This window comes from Peromyscus leucopus, chromosome 16_21 (assembly GCF_004664715.2).
Source record: "Peromyscus leucopus breed LL Stock chromosome 16_21, UCI_PerLeu_2.1, whole genome shotgun sequence".
NCBI lineage: Eukaryota > Metazoa > Chordata > Mammalia > Rodentia > Cricetidae > Peromyscus > Peromyscus leucopus.
In genome coordinates, this window is record NC_051084.1 from 16,386,369 (window position 1) to 16,411,174 (window position 24,806).

Sequence of the window (24,806 nt, forward strand, 5' to 3'; positions counted from 1 at the left end):
GCATTGCATTATAAATTTGCAATGAATGATCTCAAGATTGGTGAGCCTTTGACATGTCTTACTCTGTGCTGATGAAAACATTACAATGAAGATATTTGTCCACCCACCTCTGCATGAACCTGTGGGAATCTGTGTTAGAGGGAATGTCTGTCTGTTTTTGTGATATTTGCAGATGACATATAATTCTAAACTATTTTCCAAGATTTGTACAGGTGATATTATATAACCAAGTTGATACAGAATAAAATATTTTGTTCTTTGCCAATTTAAGTAAAAATTTTATCCAACTGTGATGTGACTTTAATTATATTTTTTACACATAAGGATAAACATTTTATTATACATTTAAATGTTATATGAAACCCTTTACCTTAGTCATTTGTGGTTGTTTCAATTAAATTTGGAGTACATAACAAATATGTATCTATTGAGCTCTGTTTTTCATATGCCTCACATATTCTTTTGGAGTTTTTCTCTTTTTTGTTTTTTTCTCCTTCCTTTATGGTATTCATCTCTTCATCTTTGCAGAAATTTATCTTTTATGTGTCAAAAATATAGCTCATTTAAGGCCTCAGAGTTTTTTAGTGATCTTAGATCTTTGAGTGATACATTTTTTGCCCATTATCTCATTCCTATATTAAAATGTTTATTGTTTTGGAATATGTTTGAATGTAGGATCTTAATTCATGTTTTTTTCCAGAGATTTTAAGTAAAATGGGTACAACTACACTCTGTGGAAGTGATTTTCTTTCAGACAATGTGAGATCCACATTGTGACAAAATGAATCTTCACATGAACTTCAGTTCACAGAGTCAGAAAAGAAGTAACCAACTCAAGTCACATATATAAGTAGAGAATGAAAACAAGGATCCAGAATAGGACTACTATGTATGTTATAAGTGGAAACAATAGAAAACTCTGCCTAAAAGATGGATAGTCTCCAGGTTCACACAAACCTTTATATAACAGAAATTTTCTTTATAATAGTCATACTTTATAAACATTACACAACTGTATGAAGTTGCCCTGCTTTTCTCAAAACAGTAAGCACATATGAAGGGAATTTTATCTATTTTTAGTTCTAATCTAGAAGCTGTCTTAGTGAGTCCTGTGACCAGGTCTTACTCAAGTTGGTTTGATTTCTTCGTTGCTGACTCTGAAGTTCATGTTTTGCTTTCAATTTTTTCTTGATTCTTTCTGGGGTTTTCTTTCTGTCTGGTCCCTCTGGTTTTTTTCTTCTGGACATGCTGGCAACAGTGGTGATAATTATGCTGAACCTCAGAGGTTTAAAACAGGATGCAACTAAGGAAATGGGGGGAAGCTCCCTGTTGATCCGTGGGGCCGGAACATGGGCATAAATTGGAGTTGGCTACTTAAATTTGACCTTTTAATAGGTCAGAAAGAAGAGATTCAGACACAACTGGGTCTACATGACCTCTTTGAGACACGGCCCATCTTCCTTCACTCCTGATAACTATGCACAAACTCTATAGACCCAGCAGCAGGAAAACACAGCAGGGATCTGAGAAGGGAAGGTGAGTCAAAAGAGTGCTTAACTTGGCCCTGGATCCCAGGAATGGGATTGCAAAAACTATCAAACAATCACTTTAAATTGAGAAGTTGATTCTCTCTAGTCATCCACGTTTTCATTTTAAGGATTATGAAAAATATACCAATACTGCATTCAAAATCTAACATCATTCAATATTGTTTTCTGAATTTATATGCACAAACTTGAACAAGTGGTGAATGTAACTTCTTTGTACTTGTTTCTTCTCTTCAATTGAAAAATTAATGGTAGTACTTGCTTAGAGGCTGATTGCAAGAACCAACAAATATGGTCATGAGAAGGATAGTATATGCATGTAGATTATATATATTTTGGTTTATAGAAAATCTGATATGTGCATCTTAGTATGCACAGATCCTTCTCATACTTTTATTAGGAGAGTTGTGAGACTATATATCACTGCTCATGTTATTTATGTTCAGAAACTGTACCTACATTTAAGTCAATGTAGACAGAATTTTTAGCACTTTTAAGATTGAAATTATTTGCATTTCAATGTTTGTGGGTGTTAAAATAGAGATATTGTGTACAAATCTATTTAGTACTGAAAGGCCAAACATTTCAGTAACTTAAAAGCTGTTTAAATCTGACAATTTACAATAGAGGCATATAATAGCCAAGTCAAGAAGTTAAAAATCTTAGCAGTATCTAAGTAAAATTGGCTTGTTAGCATATATCTGAGCCAGTGTAGCAAGTGGGGAGCACAGCACAATCTAAACATAGGAGACAGCTCCCTGACTTACGCACTAAGTTTAGACTCCCATCTCTGGACCCTTCATTCCTTCTCACACATTTTTATGACATATATATATATATTTTATTAGATATGTCTTGCAAATCTAATTTCTCCCCTCATGGGGACCACCAGCATATTTTTACTTCTGATTTATATAAATTTGACTAGATACCATAATTTTCTTATATATCAGAAAGGCAACAATTTTTCTTCCCCATAGTCCTCTCACAGCAAATCTGCTGGATTGCCTGAGTTAGCCTTAATTGCCACCCTCATTTTACTATTTTGTTCTATTTCTTTCTATGCTTCTATATAACAGGTACTTATTTAAGAACCTTCTGTGAGTCAGATGTAACAATAGTCTTCATACACATCTCTTTCCCTCCCAATATTTGTTCTTTACTTCTCTCAACTCTACTTTGTGAATTTAAGAATTGGCATTCCTTTATCACTATTCATTTTTCTTCTGTTTGTACAAATCTTCAATATTTAGGAGTATATCAAGTATTTAAAATGTAAAGAAATATGCTGTTATTCATCTAAAATAACTGTACTATTCCCTATAGTAGAGACATAATTTGAATTTATTGGAAACAGCCCATATTTATCTCAGAAATGCAATATCACTTAAAAACAGAAATAAATAGCTGTAACTATTTGGAGAGAAATGATGGAACAATGTGAAGATTGGGGAAAATGGTATGATAATCACTCCGAAACACAGTAAAAGACTCTTGGCTTTTACAGTTTAGAAAAATATTATAGAAATTTAGGTGCCTGAAAACTGATATTCTGAATGCAACCTTTTCAAAGAACTCATCCATACAGGACAAAGGCAACATTGTGCAGCTGTTCTTTTAAAGAGTCTAACTGGACAGAAGTTACTTGAATACTAACTGAGAAGTACCTGTCCGTGATTAAATCTACAGCCCCAAAGAAAACTTCCTTTGTTAATCAAGGCAAAATTTTGGTCAGGAGTATAAAGAAAAATAAAGGTTTTTGTTAATGCCAAGTAAAAATTTTTTCTTATAATAATTCTCTGCTCAACTGGACATGCTACTTGTCCCATTTCTTTGGGAATATAATATAAGAAAATAGCATCTTTCTAAGACAATGTTTCTAAAGACACAGTCCCTGGATGAGAAGAGGAAGAAGAATGAAATTAAATGGGACAAGCTTAAAATGAAAAGTGGAATTAGAGGGATGAAAAATAATAGAGTCTATAAAGTGAAAATCTTAATAATCAGCTTAATTTTCCATAGATTGTCATAAGTACCTGGAAATGTCTGGAATAATTCCATAGTAATTTACTGTATTAGTTATTAATATTGTTCTATTGCTTACATTCCAATTTATATCATATATCATAAGCTGTTGTCTTTAATTTACAAAATAAATAGATTTTTATTTCCAATTGTTGTGAAAGCAACATGGAGTTCATATTCAAGTATTTTGGTTTTTTTTAAACTGGTGTAATTGCTACAAGGTATGAAGTGACATACTTAAAGCCCATTGATTCTTATCAAGTAAAATAAATTATTTACTGGCTAATTAGTGACATGAATTTTATAATTAGAGGTAGAAGGATAAAATGTTGAGTAAAATATGAAATAGCTTTATTATGCTTCAGCCTTGGAATAAAAAAGTAAAAGGTTTTTCTAGGATCAAGTAAGATGGAATATCAATGAAATTAATTAAGGTTAAAGATAACTAGAAATAGTGATATCAAGGTAATAATGTAATGTCATCTATAAGAATATTTTAAAAATTAATAGTTACTTTTTTCAGATAATTCTAATTTAGCTATTATGCAATAAACACCTATTATAAGGTGTATAGTCTAATACAAGCTCTTGTCCCTAAAGTCCTACAGTTACTCATCAAGAACACCCAATTACTCTAGTCAGGAAAACATACTCAGTCCAAAAACCGAACTCCATATAAATATTATATTATGTATATATAATCTTTTTATGAGTATAATCTTGATGTATGTGATAAATGTGTAATTCATCTTAAGAAAATTTCAAAGTCTAAATGATCAGTAAAGAATAAAGAAGAAACTATTTTAAAATGCTTTTATGGTATGGTAACCCTCCCAGCATGGATAGCAGCAGTTCAGCTTGATATTAGCATAAGCATCAAGGGAAGAAGTGCTGCCAGACCCAGTACAACTTCAGCAGGTTTCAAGCCATCAGTTCATGGAGTGCTGAATCTAAGGCTGCTTCTCAGTATGATTGTCTGAATATCAAGAGACACTGAAAACTACTGTGCTGGGATATGAATGATCACTAGGTGTGAAGGCAAGATTGACTTCCTAATGAGTCAGTGTAATTTCAAGATGAAAACAGGACACCAGTGGGAAAGCTACATATCATGGAACATTAATCTGAGTTTCATGTGTCTGCTTTGGTGTTTCTTCATAACTACAGATTTAATGAATAGATCAATAAGAATTGGTCCAATTGACAATTTGGATGACACAGGAAAATACAATTCAAAGTGAATCATCACTTTTGGGAACCAAAATAATTATGATAAACAAAATGAAGACATTGGAGTTATGACTGAACTCTGTTTTAGATTTAATGATGTTTGTCTTTTTCTTTCATTTTTTAGACATGATTTTGCAATGTGTAACCCAGGCTGTCCTCAAGCTTGCCTACCAAATGCTGGAATTACAGGAGTATGCCATCATACCTGACTTGTATGTAAGGCCTCTGAGGTTAAGTTGTGAAAAAAGTCTCTCCATGCCATTCTTCACTGTCATTTATTCTACTCACAGATCAATAATACAGACTTAGAAAATAAGCCTGGCTAACTTAAAGCCATTAAGATTACCATTGTCTTATTGTAATAATAGGATGTGACAGAATAAGGGGGTCAGAAATTTAGTTGATAGATATGAAATTGACTTCTTAGCAGTCACATTAAATTGTTTCCTTTGTAGTGTTTACTGCTTCCTAATAGATATCTGTTAATTGTGCAATACCAATTATGCAGTGTATGTATAAGGCAAGCACAGTATGTCTGGAAACTTATACCAGGTAAATAAAGAATCCATAGCTATTAAATAACTGATATAGAATCAAAACTGAGGTAGGCTTGTCATTTATATCATTTTGCTGAATGTGTTTACTTATATAAGTATAGCTATGCTTGTTTTAAAGAAGGAGAATATTGAACATGAAATAGTTAATGACACCTCAAAATCATACAGTTAGTAAACAAAATGACTGAGATTTGATGGAGAAAGAAAAAATGCCTTTTATAAAATAACCAGAAAGAAATGAAGGACAAATTTATTCAAGTATAAGGATTGAAACAAAAATTAATTTAAATATTATTTATTATTTGTATGTAAGTGTGGATATATGCATGTCAAGGCATGTGTGTTGAGATTAGAGGACAACTTCAGTAATTGTTTCTTTTCTTCCACCCTGTTTTAAAGCAGGGTCTCATTTTTTTTCTGCTGCTGTGGTACACACAGGAACTTCTGGCAGGTTCCCCTGTCTCTGCTTACCATCTTACTGTATGAGTACTGTGACTACAGATGTGGGTCATCACCACCACATATGGCTTTATTTTTTTAGTAATATAGGCTCTGATGATAAAACTTGGCTTATCAGGCTTATGTAGCAATCCTTTACTGCAGTGGTATTGTGTTCCCTGAAATATTGTGCACTCTAATAAACTTATCTGGGGTCAGAGAACAGAACAGCCACAATATTAAACATAGAGAATAGGCAGTGGTAGCACACACCTTTAATCCTAGCATTCCAGAGGCAGAGATCTACCTGGATTTCTGTGTGTTCAAGGATACAGCCAAGCATGGTGACTCACCGTGCCTTTAATCCCAGAACGTGAGTCTTATATCCCAGGGAGTGATGGCAGAAAGCAGAAAGATAGATAAGGCATGAAGACCAGAAACTAGAAGCTTTTAGCTGGTTAAGCTTTCAGGCTTTCGAGAAGCAGTTCAGCTAAGATCCATTCAGATGAGGACTCAGAAGCTTCCAGTCTGAGGAAACAGGATCAGCTGAGGAACTGTCGAGGTGAGGAAGCTGTGGCTTGCTCTGCTTCTCTGATCTTCCAGCGTTCACCCCAATAACTGGCTTCAGGTTTGATTTTATTAATAAGTACCTTTAAGATTCATGCTACACTTTACCAATTGAGTTGTTTCCTATCCTAACAGAACAATTTAAGACAAGAATGAGAAAAATTGGTCATTGAGGTTACTTTTCATAAACAATTGTAGAAAGGAATTGCAAGATTTGAATGAGGCAACTGAGGTGGTGGGCATAGTAGAACCAGTGAGCATACCTCAGACTGTGGGAGGCAGAAGGGAAGTGTGTACATTTCTGTGTGCTGGTGATACAGAGACATTAGAAACTCACACACAGCTTATATAAGGGCATAAGTATTTGAAACTCTGGTGTTTAAGATTAAAAGTCCAAGTTTATATAGATATTTTTAAACAGCACATTCACATCACACAAATATCTTAGGCCTTAAGTGCTGGGAGCTTGCTCAGATGTTCTGCATCCTCCCCTGTGATGCTTTCTTTTTCTTCACAGGATGGGCACTAGAGCTTGGAAAGAACAAAAGAAGTCCTGACACGCCATCTTCTTATCACCCAGGTTTTATGAAATGTTCCAGGTCCATGAGTTTCCTGGCATCATTCTCACTGTGAGAAAGATGGATATGCCAAAGTGCCTCAGCTCTGCCTAAGACACAGATTAATTGCACTTTATATGCTGTCATTAGGTCAAGTGGTTTGGAGGAAGCTCTGTCTTCTCTAAATTTGTGTTAATCTATACTACGTTGTCACTTCTAAATGCCCATGTCAATGATAGAACTGATGAAGCATTTTAAAACTAAATATACCAAAATTCAGAGAAGAGCTATCTTGAATTAACCAGTCATTAATTAAACAACATTTCCTGGGTATATGGCTGATCTTTCAATATTACAACTATGTTTATACAACATTGTAAAGAAAGAAAATGGGAATTTTATCTTAGCATGTCTCAGTTGTTTCCTCTTAACTAAATGATGCCCATCCCTGAAATTGGATATATATATATATATATATATATATATATATATATATATATATATATATATAGGTTGTAGCTACAATTTTACCTGTTAATACTAATATGTGGGCCAACAATCAGAGCTTGATAGATAACTTCATCTTGTTGGGATTTTCTGACCGGCCTTGGCTGGAGACACCTCTCTTCATAATTTTTCTGGTGGCCTACATCTTTGCCTTATTTGGTAATATCTCCATTATCCTAGTTTCCCGACTAGACCCCCAGCTTGACAGCCCCATGTACTTTTTTGTCTCCAACCTTTCTCTTCTGGACCTCTGCTATACTACCAGCACCGTCCCACAGATGTTGGTCAACCTTAGAGGGCCAGAAAAGACCATCAGTTATGGTGGCTGTGTGGCCCAGCTTTATATTTTCCTGGCCTTGGGCTCAACTGAATGCATTCTTCTGGCCATCATGGCTTTTGACCGTTTTGCTGCAATTTGCAAGCCCCTTCACTATCCCATCATCATGAGCCAGAGACGGTGTATTCATATGGCCACAGGGACCTGGATTAGTGGCTTTGCAAACTCCCTTGTGCAGTCCACTCTTACTGTGGTAGTCCCAAGGTGTGGACAGAGGATAATAGACCATTTCTTCTGTGAAGTCCCAGCCCTTTTGAAACTAGCTTGTACTGATACAACCGTGAATGAAGCCGAGCTCAATGTTCTTGGAGCTTTGCTGCTCTTGGTGCCACTCAGCCTCATCCTGGGCACCTATGTGTTCATTGCTCAGGCAGTGCTGAAACTCCGCTCTGCTGAAAGTCGCTGGAAGGCCTTCAATACCTGTGCATCACATCTGCTGGTGGTCTTCCTATTCTACTTCACAGCCATTAGTATGTATGTCCAGCCTCCCTCAAGCTATTCTCATGATAGGGGCAAGATCATGGCTCTGTTCTATGGCATTGTTACACCTACACTCAACCCATTCATCTATACTCTGAGAAACAAGGATGTGAAGGCTGCCCTGAGGAGGGCACTGACAAAAGAGTTTTGGGTCAAGACAAGATAATAGCTGAAGAAAAACAAAAGGAGCAAAAATGGACAAATTTGCCTCTCAGAGAAGATCTCAACTTGGAATTCATCAGGGAACCATCTAATAGATGCCAGACAGTTCACAAGAGTAACTGGACCAAGAAGAAAACAATCAACTCTTGGTTAAACCCATACTGCACTGAGTTATTTATAAAAGTGCAATAGGTCACCCATTGTTACAATAACGTTGAGGGATGCTTGAGCTGGAGGCTGGACTAAACACTGTGATTGAGGAGTTCGTACAACACCACATGGCCATAACATTTGTGATTCTGAGTCACAACAACAAAAAATACGGCTTTGTTCTGTTAACATTGAAATTCAAAAAAGAAAAAAACATTCCATCATTTTGAGCCAAATTTGATATAAGCCTTATTTAAATATTAAATACTAACCAAGAAAGACTTTGGTCAGGACCACTCCCTGGAATTTCCAGTTACCTGACCCTTGGGTGGGTGGGGCTTACAATAATTTTGGGTCTTACTCTCCCCATTTGAGTATTTGTATCCTGTGTCAAATCTTTGACTCTATGATGGGCATTTGTTTATATTTGGATCTAATAACCATCAGGTTAATGGTACCCAGAGAGGAATCATCATTTAGTTATTGCATCAACAATGTAAGAGCCAACACTAATTGGCAGAAGTAGAAGGGTCAAAGGCCCTGTGTGATGGCTGACATCAGAGTTACTATCTAGAAGAAGCCTGGAAATTGATGGGACACAAGTAATTTATTTTATCTCAGGTCTCCTCTTTGTAATATTTCTTTGATTACAGCCCAATTATAATCCTGAATTGTTTATATAAAAATAGCATTTTTTCTTAAAGCCTTGTAATACCTCTTTTCTGCATGAAGCAGGCCAAGTATCCTATTATATTATATTGTAGAACTATTTTAGTTAATGAACCTACCAGTTAAATAAATCTAGGCCCACTTTCCTGGTATGTCAGTTGGTATTATAGGTAGCCATTTTGTCTGCTACGCCAGAGAGTTTCCTTTTGATTTAGCATTTCAGCCTTTCAGGGGAGGGTGGCAAGGGATGATGTACTTACTTTCTTCTGTAACTATTGTTCCAGCTGAAACTAGGGCATCTTTGTCAGGTCTCAGGAAGGATGAAAGGCTAGTCAAAGGCTGGGCAATGGGACATTTATCAGAAGTTTAATAAGTTGATCCATGTGAAGAGACAGGGAGCAATTACATTGGCTGAACTGATTTGCATCAGCTTTTAGCTTCGTCCATGTTCAACAATTTACAGTCTGCAGGTGATCCCTGGATGGTGTCTGTTAGCTAAGTGGAAAAATGCTGAGACAAATATAGATTAGGGATAGAAGTTAAAGATTTAGGAACTTAAAAGAAAACCCTAAGTGTGGAGATTTTAGGCCCATAGCCCTAGTCATTGGGGAAGGGGAGGAATCCCAAGACCAGGAAAGAGATCTCATCCACAGGAATAGACAGGAGGGAGCAGGCTGTATTTATCTGGAGTCTATTTGATCTGTGACAGGTGGTCAGTCTTATGACAGTCTTGTAACAGTCTTATAACTTCTTTAATTCCCTAAAGCTTACATGAGTTTTTAGTTTACGAAAAAGGTAAAAGTTCTAGATATTATCATTGTATTGAAATCCACATTGTAGAAAAAGCAGCTAACAGATGACTGAAAAACAGCTGGAACAGTTTTATAACTTGGAGTCGTAATAAAAGCTATGTCTTTGGGTTAAAAGGCATAAACTTTTTTTCTGTGAAAGAGAAAGATATATGTTTTTAGCCCAATGAAAAACACCTTTAAGTCTATGCTAAGACAAACAAAGGAAATTTAAAATCTTGAGCTTGTGCAAGTAGTCAGTGTTTTACCAGCTTATCAGAACTCCATTGACCAATGTTAAGACTCTGCATCTTTGAAATCTTAGTATAACAATGGCATGGAAAGGGAAAGAAATCTGAAGCATTTATTTTTATATACCTTAAATCATTTTCTAAGACCCTCAGAACTTATTTAAGCTTTTATATCCTCAAACCTTTATATGCCTCAGAGCAACTTTTTTTTCCACCTAATCATTTACCAGAGACATGAGTAGTTATTACTGACAGCAGTTATTACTAAGCATGTTCCTGTAGTGCAAAGTTATACCTGAAACCTGTTTATCCTTTAATATGAAGTCTGTGAGCAAGTCAAACCTGTCTGCCTTTTCTTCACTAGAGACCTAGTAGCTTTACATGAACTGACTGATGAACTAACAAAGTGGCTGCAGCCTTGGGGGAGGAGCTGATTGTTGCTGCCTACCTGACAAAGCTACAGTTATCCTACCTGTCAATGTCAGAGATATAAGAAGGAAAATTTAGAGCAGGAAATATAATCCAAATGGCTTATGTGTCAATTTAAATGACAGAGACTAGTCCATAGTCCATTACCTAGACAGTCATCCCAGGATCCTGTGGTCTCCATGGCAGAAATACTAGGACAGCATCAGTCTTCATCCACCAAGCCCAGGAGACCTGAAAGACATTTCCTGTGGAGGAGGAATTTGGGGGACTGACCTTACTTGTATAGGCAAAGTGGCATAACCAACTCTCCATTGTCCTGCTTGTCCACAGTTTGGACAGGGTCGTTGCCACAGACAAGGTATTGGAGCAGTTATCTAAGTGGTTAGTGTTACCACAATCCAGGTGGATTGTGTGCCCCATCATTTTCTCTGGAGACTTTGGGGTCACTGGTCAGATCTGGGGGTCTCTGTCATAGTAAGCTTTTTCCATTAAAGATTTTAAATGTCATGTTCAGCAGATTTCTGACAAGTTTGAGGACTATTATCAAGCTGACCTAACAAACCTGTTTTTATTTTTAGTTACTTGCTTTAGGCTTAACTTTGAAAATACATACAGGAGGCTAAATAAATATTTCTTCATTTAATTAATTACATTAGTACTTAACATGACTACAAGTAGTTCTGAAAACATTAAAGAATTTGATCATTTATAGGGTGACTGACCATTAACTTGTGTGTCCTAATCATCTTTAACAGTTTACAATTATAAGCTTTTATAAGATTAGGATTTTTTGGTTTTATCATTATTAAGTTTGAGACTTAAAAAAAAAATTTCTTACATAACTCAGTTTATCAAAATAGCTAAAGTTTAATAAAGCTCACAAAGACTAGGAGTATAGACATACATTCTGAAGCCTGGATAGACCTTAGGTAAGCAAAAACATTCTCTAAGTCAGTGGTTCTCAACCTTCCTAATGCTGTGATCCTTCAACACAGTTCCCCATGTTGTGGCAACCCCTCAACCAGAAAATCATTCTTGTTGCTATTTCACAAGTGCAATTTTGTCACTGTTATGAGTTGCATTACAAACATCCAACATGCAGGAGGTCCTAGGCTACCCCTGTGAAAAGGTCTTTTAATCCTGAAAGGGTCAGGACTCACAGGTTAAGAACTGCTGCTCCAAGCCCTTTGCCAGACTGCTTAGGTCATTGTCTTGCTGCATCATAATAGGAATATCCTAGTTTCTGTTGTTCAGTGTTTGGTGCTCATAGCTGTGGCCCTACCTCTTTAGCCATTTATTTATTTATTTATTTATTTATTTATTTATTTATTTATGATGACATATTAATAATATAAAACATTTTTTTTTTTTTTTGGTTTTTCGAGACAGGGTTTCTCTGCGTAGTTTTGCGCCTTTCCTGGAGCTCACTTGGTAGTCCAGGCTGGCCTCGAACTCACAGAGATCCGCCTGGCTCTGCCTCCCGAGTGCTGGGATTAAAGGCGTGCGCCACCACCGCCCGGCATAAAACATTTTTTTAACTTGGATATAAATTTATTTCCTGCTCATATTGAGCTTATGGCCAAGAAGGGAGGGACTAGAGAGATGGATCAGCAGTTAAGCACACTTAACTGCTTTTACAGAGGACTCTTACATAAGAGTTTATTTCCCAGCATCATGTCAGGCTGTTCACAGCTGCCTGTACCTCTGCTCCAGAGCCTCTGACACTCTCTTCTGGCCTTTGTGTGCACTCATGTGACATATACATACAGACACATACCCCCTACACATAAATTAAAATACTAAATACAAATATTTAGAGCCAGGTGGTGACAGCATATGCCTTTGATATCAGCACTCAGGAGGCATAGGCAGGTGGATCTCTGTGAGTTCGAGGCCAGCCTGGTCTACAGAGTGAGTTCCAGGACAGCTAGGGCTGTTACACAGAGAAAACTGTCTTGAAAAACAAAACAAACAAACAAACCAAAAACTTTGAAAAAAAGGAAATAGACTTTAATTAAATAATCTTACAAATGAACTTAAAATGTCCTATAGCCTTATAAATTTAAATATTTTAAAAGTTTTTCCTTAAAAAAATACCCAGTTTAGCTGGGCGGTGGTGGTGCACGCCTTTACTCCCAGCCCTCGGGAGGCAGAGCCAGGAGGATCTCTGTGAGTTCGAGGCCAGCCTGGGCTACCAAGTGAGTTCCAGGAAAGGCGCAAAGCTACACAGAGAAACCCTGTCTCGAAAAACCAAAAAAAAAAAAAAAAAAGAAAGAAAGAAAGAAAGAAAGAAAGAAAGAAAGAAAGAAAGAAAGAAAGAAAGAAAAAATACCCAGTTATTTTTGCTTAAATTTTCTGTAAAACTCCAAAATTTACTCTCCAAAACTACATTTTTTATTTGTTTGTTTTTCGAGACAGTGTTTCTCTGTGTAAGCTTTGCACCTCTTCTGGATCTTGCTCTGTAGAACAGGCTGGACTCGAACTCACAGAGATCTGCCTGCCTCTGCCTCCCAAGTGCTGGGGTTAAAGACATGAGCCACCACTACCTGGCCAAAACTACATTTTTTAAAAGCTTAAAATTGCTTAACTATGAGCTCCTATAATATAAAAAAAAGTGCTTTTTTTTAACTTCAAGAGGGAAGGTACAGGGCATAATCACAATTTGCAGAAGGCAAAATCAAGCTCCAACAGTATAAGCAATTCAATACTCAATATCTGGGATGCCTGTGTAATCCTTTGGGCTTTCCCAAGGAGCTTAGATTACATCTTTGGCCTCATTCTTGGCAGCATATACATATCCTGACTTCTAGATCCAATCTAGTTCCATTTCATTGAATCTGGCAGTTCTGTTGTCTATCCCATGGTATGGGCATTTCCAAAACTGCTAGTGTCCCACAGTGCAACTGGGCTTTCTTTAGAAAGTCCACCCCAGTCACACACTGGCAAGCCTCATCTATTCTCCATGACTCCTTCATGTCTTTAAAACTAACACTACCTAAGTGACTCTTATGTTACAAAATTTGACTGCTAGCACAAGGTATATTCTTGCATATGAAGGCATGGAGGTGCTGCTTTACGACTTTAAACCAGCATTGTTTTTAAATCCTATCTTTCATGAACCTTGTTTCAGGACTGGACATGAATTATCATACAAAAATCCATCCTAATCCAAAATATCTTGGAGACCTGTTGTTGCCTTCTTGGTAGGGCCATGTCATGTGCTCACCTTTAATCATGATGACAATGAAGTCACATGGCATCTATCTTCTCTAACCCTAGATGGCTGCCAGCCACGTGGCTATCCAAAAATGGTGGTGAAGTCACATGATATCCACCCTCTCCAACCCTAGAAAAGATGAATTATGAGCCACATGGCTGCCTAAAGATGGTAGCAAGCTATGTGTTGCTTATATCCCAAAATGGAATCATGCCACATGGTTCCTCTAATATTATCTATGCATAGATTTTTAACTACCAAACCCCAGTATTACAGTTTTAAATAAACCTTTTTCAAAGATTTTTAACCATATTCAATAAAATAAGCTTATAAATCTTGAGGTTACAAAATGTTCACACAAACCAAGTGTAATTTTTGGCTGTTCTGTTTTGCTCTCTTTTCCCTGTCACAGCATCAGGTGGCTCAACTGACACAGGCTGGAGGAAACTCCTAAATATGCTTGGGCCTAGAGAAGGAAGAGCAATAACCCAACTCTAGAGCCAGCTTCCCAATAAAAGAGAACAGCACAAAATAACTTTAATGTTACCCACACCCAAAAGACATCTGAACTCCTGCTAACCTGAATCCAGTGACCAGAGAGTTTAGAGATAAATTCTGAGCCTGGGCCATAAGCTACGGCAGCAGTGGTGGGTGGTAGCTGGAGACAGCAGAGACAGCAAACATACCCAACACATCTCTGTCTCAGCTCCATGTTTGCAACAACACTTACAGACACACCAGAAAGCACAGACAGGCAAAACTACAACAAAACAGGCAGACACAACTTTCCAACAACAAAACAGACACAACTTTCCAACCAACCAGAACCAGATGGGAGAGTGACTTTTTGTTATTTGCCCTGGACAGGAAAATATTGAGGTCCCATCGAACCCCTTCCACATCTCAGATAGGGATCCAAAAGACTAGAACCAGACTATGACTCACTAGAAGGCCTCCGTAGATGCTTGCTACTTTTTTTTTTTTAAGCAAGGAAGTTCACTCCAATAGTCCACAAACTAAAGGCTTCTTTGCATCTATGGATTATCTCAAGGCATGTACCTCCTGAAGCAGTCCCTCAGCCCCAGAGTTCTAGAATAAAAATATGGTTTTAGAATTGGGTAGATGGTCTAAGTCTTGCTGAGGGCCTCCAGAAAATGTTAATTGCATTGGACAAAAATTAGACCACTACCACAATTTAAAGTCAAATTTGAAGCAAATTTCAATTGAATACTGGCCAGGTGGATGGGCTCTGGCCAGGTACATCTCCGCATTTCTGGAAAATGGTTACAAGTCATGCCTTGCAGAGGCTTAAAAAGGCAACTCTACAAGGCAATCATATTTCACATCTGGTCCAATCAGGAGCAAACATACATCCTATCACATTTCCTGCCTACATACCTCCCACCTACACCCAGTCAGGAACAAGCATACGTCCTGACACATTTCCTGTCCATGCATCTCTCACCTACATGTGATCAAGCACATCTGGTGCAGGTGCAGATGGGAAAAAAACTTATTTAGGAGAGTGAAAACATAAATATCTTCCAGCATTTAACTTTGGTTCTCACATTAAACCTTGGCAGCCCATTGTTACATAAGAAGAGAGTCCATTTCCTTGGCTAATATATTTATCTGAAACATATTAATCTGAAAAGCAAACCCAAATACTACCAAGCTTTTTATCACAGGATTTCTCACAAACTATGGCCTTTTACTGTGTGAGATTCACAGCAATACAACATATAATAATATATGCTCACTTGTACTAATACTAATACTAGTACATAGTATTAGTGTTCATTCCCCAAGCGGTGGTAATTCTCAAAGGTCATGGGATGTTGTTTTTTAATTTTTCTTAAAGTCTAGATAAAACTCAAGCATTAAATAGTAAAACTTTTATGTTATAATGGAACAAGATTTGCATATTTATGACAATAGTATGAATTTCTAAACAAAATCACCAAAGAAATATTTTGCTGTTGTGAGATATTGTTCAGGTAATTCCTCAAGTCCAAAGGGTCTATTTGACTGTCCACATCACAGACTTGCCAGAAAAATATCACAGATAAGATGTAAAAATCGCTTTGATTTTTTTACCATACAAATGTAGTTCATAATCTATGTGAATGCTTCCTAGTGTTGCAGTGTTAGGATCCACTGAGAGAGACTAAAGACTTAGACTCAATTCAAATTTAGATTAAGTGAATTTATTCTTACTGCTAGCAGGACAGCAGCCTTAGAGCTAAACAGCACGCTGTATCATAAGGAGCTAAAAGAAGGGTTTACAAAGTGAGAATCAAAGGTATGCATTACAATTATCTACGGAATCCACAGCTGGGCAAGAAAATTGCTTTCCTCTCCTCTGATGCTTCTCTTTCCTGCTGTTCAGTAATAAAAAGAGCACATCATCCCAATCCCACAGTGATAAGTAAAGTTTACAAAAGCAGGAACACCAGTATCTGTTCTTATCTCACCTGCAGTCCATTAGAATCTCACAGGCATTCCAAGGCAAAAGTCAATGGCCACTAAGGGATGTCTGGTACCGTTTAAAGTTTCTTTAGCCACCACAGGGGAGTTATGTGTAAATTATTGCACAGGATTGAGCACTGTGGGGGAAATGTCACTAATTGACTGGGATAAAGTAAGCAGTAACACAGTGCCATCAGGTTAGGGCTGACTGTCACATCCCCACACTAGAAAAAAGTTATTGTGTCTAAACACAAGGTTAAGTGAATTAAAGAATGTGTAATATCAAGCAGGCAAGTCAAAATAGTTTAATGATAAAAATAATGAAAAATCACTGGGTGGTGGCAGTGCATGCCTTTGATCCCAGCACTCAGGAGGCAGAGGCAGGAGGATCTCTGTGAGTTTGAGGCCAGCCTGGTCTACAGTGAGATCCAGGACAGGCACCAAAACTACACAGAGAAACCCTGTCTTGAAAAACAAAACAAGAAGAAAGAAAGAAAGAAAGAAAGAAAGAAAGAAAGAAAGAAAGAAAGAAAGAAAGAAAGAAATATCTTTATTATCCTTGAAATTAGTTTATTAAATTTATTATAAATATATTGGCAAATTTTACAAATAGAAAGTGGCCACCAAATAGAAAGAAAAGTACAGACATATATATAATAAGGTAAAAATATTCATATTGTTAGATTTCAAACCCAGGACAAATAGCTGAGGTGCCTATTTAGTATATCAACATAGACACTGGCTGCTAGGTTCTCCCCACATCCCTTAGTCCCTACATATAACAGGGTCCTCCTGGCTGGCATACTCTGTCCCCTACCTAAACTTTTCTGGCCCAGGGAGTGGGCTGCCCCTCTCAAAGCTGTCCTTCCCTATATAATCCAACCATTTTGGTTACCTGGTCTTTTTGATGACTCTCTTTTAGGCCTCCTGACTACTGTACCTGTTCCCTCTCTCTCCCCTATCCCTTCCCCTCACCTTCTCCTCCCATGGCTCAGGGTCTTGCCCACTGTGGACTCTCCCAGATGTTCCTGTCTCTGACTATGCTCTCCCACATATCTATAGTAAGCTTTCCCCTTCACCATTCCTAAGAATAGTCATGTCCTTTCCTTCTCATTTCCTTTGCCTATTCACATATCAGAGCAAACTGTTGTCATGTTTATTAGAGATAAATGGACACTTTCCAATGATGTAAACAAATAAAAATTTTACAGCTTGAGTAAAGGTATTTATTCTCATCCTATCAGTAAACTAAACTTAGTGTTATTCATCGACCACAAGTGTGAAATTCTCAAGAATAAAGAAAAATTATAAAAATAAAGAATTGGAAAAGAAAAGAAATAGTTTTTTTTTTTTTTAAAAAAAAAGAGAGAACTCCATGACGAAACCATAAAATACTGGTAAGTATAACTGAACAATACACAAATAAGTAAAAGACAATCTAACATTAATTCATTAGAAGAATAAATATTTTCTAAATGGTCAAACTACCCAAAGCAATCTATAAATTCAATGCATTCCCATAAAAATAACAATGACCTTCTCCACAGACACATAAAATAGTGTTAAAATTTCTAGGAGAGGACAAGGGAACTTGAATAGTCTAAACATCCATCAAAAGAGGGATAAAGAATAAAGATGAAGGTATCATAGTACCTGACTTACACAATGAAACAATTGCCACAAACCTGCATGGCACTGGCATAAAATCAAACATGGGTGGACTGGATTCAATGAAGAACTTACCAAAGAATCCACACACAGCTTAACTGATTGCTTTTTCAGTACAAGGACCAAACCCAGGATACCTTGCATGCTAAGCAGATACTCTCTGCCATTGAGCTACTTCTTTAGCCCTAATTAACTTTTAAGTTTTTGTTATTTCACTGACCTAGTAAAAACATAAAATTTCAAAATGGTGTGTGTATGTGTGTGTGTGTGTGTGTGTGTGTGTGTGTGTGTGTGCAATGTTTAAAACAGTCTGTATACATCTATTCCCTCTAGCATTTGACATTTTTTATGATGAAAATCGTCAAATTTCTTTCTTCTAACTTTCTAAGATATATACTACATACTGTTACCTTGTCACCATACTATGAATAATATGAATAAGAATTGCTTTTACCTGACTAATTTAGTATCTATAGCTCAACCTGCCCTCATTTACTTCCCCCAGTAACTAGTAATTAATACTAGTTCTACTCTTAGTCACACAGTCCAATCAGCATAATGCCATGGGCCAGCATGATGCCCTGAAGACAGGTGATCAGGACCCCTGCAAACTAAGTTATGACACAAGACAAGAGAACTGATATACATTTGAGGCCAGCAGAAAGCAATTTGCTTCTTGTGGACCCTACAGCATGGTATGAAGGAAAAAGCATTTGCTAAATCAAAAATAACATTCCAGGTACAAGGAGATGTGTTAATCTGCTCAAGTAAGGATCTAGCAAAGTAGCTGAGATTGGAGTTGCAAATTAATTAAACTTACAATGATCAACTGTCATTTCCCATGATCCACTCATTTTCTTCACAGACAAATTAGGACAGCTAAAGGCAAATGTGTTAAGACTCATCACCCCTGAATCTTTCAAAACCTTAATGGTGGCACCAAGCGCTGTAATTCCTGTGAGGGTGCAATATTGTTTGGGGTTCTCTGTTTTCCTGGTAGAGGCAGACTTCCATTTGGCTTTTCCAACCCTTATAGCTCTCAACCTCCTCCCCCAGAACAGGGAACCAGTGAGGGAATTCTGCTAGCTCCTAAGAGTATCCATGGCAAATATGCATGTGTTTTGGTACTGGAAAACAACCACTGGGGATATGTTGAACCCACATCCATATTCCATTGAGTTGAACTTTAGCTAAAAGGTTTTTGATTACCTAACACCCATAGTTTCTTTGACTATAGGACTATAATGCTTTTGGGGGTTTCCCATTTTCTCTATTAGCAATTTCATTGTTGTGATTGAATGTCCATCAAGAAGAAACTTATGAAAGCAAGGGTTTATGTTGGCTTAAAGTTTGAGAAGATGCTTCCATCACTGGGGAAGACATGGTAGCAGGAGCATGAGGCTGCTGGTCATGTTGCATCAATAGGCAAGAAGCAGAAAGCAAACAAGAAGTGGAACCCAGGTTAGAAAGTTTCAAATGTACAACTTTCTCCAAAGAAACTCAACCCCAAACTTAAGATTCCAACAGCCTGAACAATGCCACCAGCTAGGCACTAGACATTCAGATACATGAGTCCGTGAGATATATTTCACATGCAAATCTCATTAATTATTAAAATGGAAGCTTGAAATTAATCACATTTAGAGTGATTTCAGAAAAGACATGGTGTTTGGAGAAAGCTTGGAGCTCATGTGATGCTAAAATGGTATAATACTAAGAATCCTTCTAATTGTGAGTTCATGTAAACAAACAGCCACTAAATATTTGCCTTTTTTACATGAAGCCTATACAAAAATGCATGAGTTCATCAATGAACAGCTAAATTGAAATTAAAAGTAAAGAGGAAAAAGAACTTATCATACAGAAATCTATGAACATAAACTTCAGGAAGATTTAAAAAGCTGTTCATTTCTTATCTATAATACCCAAACCTATAACATTCAGTTAAATCAAGAGAATAATTAGCAGCTCTCCACTGGGGTGAGTCCCTGAGAGAGAGCTCCTCAAAATTCCACCCTTTGAACAGTGTTTACCTGAGACCAAGCCTGGAGGAACAGCATGTCCCCTGGTGCCTGGGCAGCTTCAGGTACCATGGGCTTAATAAGGAGTCAAAGCATCCTTTGCTTCATACTCAGTTTTGTATGAGAGCACCTTAGTCCTTTCCTTACATGAAAATCTCACAGCTAGATTCTGGAACAAAGAATCTCAAGATCCAGTGAATCCAAGAATCTCAAGGATCCAGTGAAATTTGTTCCCACTGACTAAGGTCAACATTGGTAAGTGAAACTTCTCCAAGTTCTATATAATTCACTTGACATTTAAGTAGCATGCATGATCATCCATGTCAGTTATCACAGAAATGACTTCTAATAAGACTTATAATTTCCTTTCCCAAAGAATAGTTTAAATAGGCTGGAAAATACATACAGGAAGTGAGTCTAGAAAAGACATGAATTATAATCACCTCAATGTATGTGGTATGGACTACCTTACATGAACACTTCCTGAGCTGTCTGTTAAGCTCAGAAAATTTTTTAACCAGGGAAGTAACATTACTGTCCTAAAATTATCAAATATTTTCCAAGCCAAGTGGATGGAGTCTTAGAAGAAGAATTGTCAGGAAATGTCAAGATATAGTTTAAGAAAAAAAATAGCATAGCCTTATGATATGACTGGCTTCTTGAGGGTAATCTAAGAAACCATCAATATTAGACACAAGGATTGCAAGAGTTGGGTAAGTTACAATGAGAGAAGAATTGGACAATCAGTCAGGGAACATGTTGGGGAAGATAATGTTTGGCACAATAAAGTTTTTGGATATTATTCATAATAATGAAATCAGCAGAAATTGAAGTGTGAAGTTAAGAAAATCTTGGTGATTTGCTTCACAGATCAGCCCAGCACAACATGGAAATATGACTGGAATTGCATAAAGTTGAGGAATGAAACTGCCAAAGATGAAAGACTCATCTATAAAGTAACAAGAGGTAATAACTGAAGAAATAATTAGCAGATAAATTTTAATGTTTTTTGAATGTGAAGATGAAAGATATGTGAGAGGGAGATGGAGCTGACCCAGTTGGAGGTAGCTAAGCATGAATCAGAACACGAGGCTCAAAGCAGCAAGAGAAAGGAGACTGTAGGAAAAATAACGGAACAAAGACATGCTCATTCTATAAATGGATGAGATAAAATATCTATGTATATTTAATACAGAGATACACATATACACACAGAGCACAGCACAGTGATCAATATGAGTGGTTCAGAGAGAGAGAGAGAGAGAGAGAGAGAGAGAGAGAGAGAGAGAGAGAGAGAGAGAGAATATAGCATACTGTAACAAAGCAGTTGCTGAGATGGAATACAGATGGGCACAGATGTAGACACTGACTGAGGAAAGAGAAAAGCTAAAGAGAATTTTGTTCCTGTGCAGATAGAAAAAGGAGAAACAACACATAACTGCCTGTATGTTCTCACTGAAGTAACTGATATCTTTCCTCCATTTATTCTGGGTTATTCCTAATCATTTATAGGTTGTACCAGTAACTAAATTTTTTATAGTTATCAGAGGAGGCTGCAGTGTATTATTATTATCATTATTATTATTAATTATTATTGTTGTTATTTGGTTTTTTTTTTTTTGAGATGGAGTTTGTATGTGTAACAGTCCTGGCTGTCTTGGAACTCACTTTGGTAGACCAGGCTGGCCTCAAACTCACAGAGATCTGCCTGCCTCTATCTTCCAAGTACTGGGATTAAAGGTGTGTACCACCACCTCATGACTGATTATTGTTTAATGCAGCATATTATTTTGATGCTAAGGTACCATGTATAAAATATGAAGCTATTATATTGACCTCATTCTCACTGGTTTTATTGAAGTAAAGCTATTTTCATCATCATTTCATTCAGTTTTTCTAATTTTGACAATTCAGGTTCTATTCCAGAAAATTCTAATGACTTGTTAATCACACTTAGGGTTTCTATTTCCAGAAAATTGCTAAATATTTGTCAGAAGTGAGTGTTAGCTAATCCCAGGGATGACAAGCTCTTCTTGCTATCAGTAGTTTTATTTCATCTTTTCCTTAAATAGAGCCAAACCTTGAGTCTCCAGGGTGACCCAGAATGAATGTGAGCTCCAAGACTGGATTCCTCCTCATGGGGTTCTCTGATGAGCGTAAGCTTCAGATTTTACATGCAGTGCTCTTTTTGATAACATACCTTCTGGCCATTATGGGCAATCTGCTCATTATCACTATCACCACCTTGGACCATCGTCTGCATTCTCCCATGTACTACTTCTTGAAGCACCTCTCTCTTTTGGACCTCTGCTTCATCTCTGTTACTGTTCCCCAATCCATTGCAAACTCACTCATGAACAATGGTTTCATTTCCCTTGGTCAGTGTATGCTTCAGGTTTTCTTCTTCATAGCTCTGGCATCGTCAGAAGTAGCTATCCTCACAGTGATGTCTTATGACCGATATGTCGCCATCTGTCGGCCACTGCAGTATGAGACAATTATGGATCCCCGTGCCTGCAAGCGTGCAGTGATAGCTGTGTGGATGGCAGGTGGCCTGTCTGGGCTCATACACACGGGTGTTAACTTCTCAATTCCTCTTTGTGGGCAGAGAATTATTCACCAGTTCTTCTGTGACATTCCCCAAATGCTAAAACTAGCCTGTTCTTATGAATTTATTAATGAGATTGCAGTGGCCGCATTCACAACATCCACAGCCTTTGTCTGTTTGATCTCCATTGTGTTCTCCTATATTCAGATCTTCTCAACTGTGATGAGAATTCCATCATCTGAAGGTCGAACTAAGGTATTCTCCACTTGCCTACCACACTTGTTTGTAGTTACGTTCTTTCTCTCAGCTGCAGGCTTTGAGTTTCTAAGACCCCCTTCAGATTCCCTGTCAGCTATGGACCTCACATTCTCCATATTCTACACTGTAATACCTCCAACACTCAATCCAGTCATCTACAGCTTGAGAAATGAAGCCATGAAAGCAGCTCTGAAGAAAGTGTTGTCGAGAGAAGAATTTTCTCAGAGAATGGTGTGTTTAAAAGCTATATTCAAACTCTAAAGAGAACAGATTAAGAGACATTGCTACTATGTTCTGAATTAGAGGAGAGATAAATTAGATTTCTTCTAGGATTCTGTTTCAGTGTTCCATATATATATATATATATATATATATATATATATATATATATATATCCTTCTCAGAAAAAAATTCTATCAAATGAAAGATGATTGACCAGTGAGGATGTGCATGACCTTCCTTCTTTCCTTCAATTCCAATATTATTTCAAATAATGTTTAAGGATTCCCAGGAAATAAGAGGGAAAGAAGAGTTAGTGGTGACATGATCAAATTAAAGTTAATTTTAATAAATACATTTCAGACTGCCATTAGGTAAACTGATTTTGTCTATATGATACTCAGTCCCTGTTGTTGTACATAATTCTCTATAGACTGTCAAGTTTCCTATCATTCTTAAGAAGCTACAAGGTTTTCTTGCTATTAAAGTGTATAGTAACTATTTCCATAATTTATTCAGTCCCTAGCAAAATTCACATGCTTTCTACATATTCTTTTCCAAATCCATGTGAACCAATTCTTAGTTTTACTACATTTTCCCTTATTACTAATGATGGAACAAAATTTAGAGAAATTAATTTTTTGACATTTTTCAAATAAAAATTGCTAAAATTATGATTCACATTGTTTTTTTTCTAATAGGCAGTTACCAATATGTCTAACAACATAAATGCTTTGGTTCTCAAGTATAATTTGTATGTGTACATATGATCATAAAGGTAGGTACATATGACTACAATTCACTAATGAAGTAGGTACCAAGAACTGTCTTTTCCATCACTGAAAAGGCTCAAATTAAATCTTCCCCTCATCTGATAAAGGGACTACAGTGTCAGTGGCCATGTCAGAGGAGCATCAGGTGGCAGTTGAGGTTCTGGAAGTCAGCCCACCAGGAAGCAAAGCTCTGATGGGTGACTCTCTGATAGGCAAGGCCCCAAGAGCCTTGGCCCCAGAATGTCTTGCTACTGCTGTGTTTTTACATGCTTGCTGCTGCAGTTTTTTCTGGTATCTAGCATGGTGTGAATGGGCATGGGGAGATCCCCACTGACCCTAATGTGGTATGATTATCTCATGGAAACATCCCATTCTACTGGACATTTTTACCTGTGGATTATTATGAAGTTGATTTCCTCCTAAGCTGTACTGCTTAACTGAAGCAATGATTTTATACAATAATAGTGTTAGTTTAAATAGGATTTTGATGGTTGACGGTCTTTAATAAGTAGAGTGATGGATTGTGATAGAGGTTAAATGTAGGATATAGTGCTGCCTCTGCCCCTGGTAAAGCAGGGGTTGCAGAGCATAAAAAATAAGAACAAGGAAATGTCACACACCTAGTTTCCCTTGAGGAGATGTATAGACTGTGTCTTAGGTTAATTAATTTAAAAAAAATGAGTCCCATAAGCCCAGCTAGTTCAAGCTCTTTTGATCTTAATGTTGGGAAATGAGTTCATAGGTTTCAGTGTGCATCATAGCTAAAACAAAACTTTAGACAATGACTTAAGGTTAAGTTAAGATGTTTTTGTTAATGGCTTTGAGGTAAAAAAAAATCTTGGAAAACAATTTTAAAAAGCATACTTTTAATAGCTGAGCAAGGCACTCGTTGAGGTCAAGAAACAAGAACAGTGACAGCCTGGCTATTGCTGGTTGATG

At 37.1% G+C, this 24,806-nt stretch overlaps 2 protein-coding genes across 2 annotated transcripts; both read left to right on the forward strand.

The window, feature by feature from the left end:
* The first annotated feature begins 7,466 nt into the window (after positions 1-7,466).
* LOC114686581 (olfactory receptor 2B6-like) lies at positions 7,467-8,411 on the forward strand. Its single transcript, XM_028861241.1, has one exon. The coding sequence runs from the start codon at positions 7,467-7,469 to the stop codon at positions 8,409-8,411; it is 945 nt and encodes a 314-aa protein (XP_028717074.1).
* Positions 8,412-22,072: 13,661 nt separating this feature from the next.
* On the forward strand, positions 22,073-23,193 carry LOC114686584 (olfactory receptor 14J1). Its single transcript, XM_028861246.1, has one exon. It carries the CDS (start codon positions 22,174-22,176, stop codon positions 23,134-23,136), a length of 963 nt encoding a protein of 320 aa, XP_028717079.1. The 5' UTR covers positions 22,073-22,173; the 3' UTR covers positions 23,137-23,193.
* The last annotated feature ends 1,613 nt before the right edge of the window (positions 23,194-24,806 follow it).

Excerpts from the sequence above, each read along its gene's own strand:
- LOC114686584 (XM_028861246.1), top strand. The coding sequence starts at position 22,174 with ATGAATGTGAGCTCCAAGACTGGATTCCTCCTCATGGGGTTCTCTGAT.
- LOC114686581 (XM_028861241.1), top strand. The coding sequence starts at position 7,467 with ATGTGGGCCAACAATCAGAGCTTGATAGATAACTTCATCTTGTTGGGA.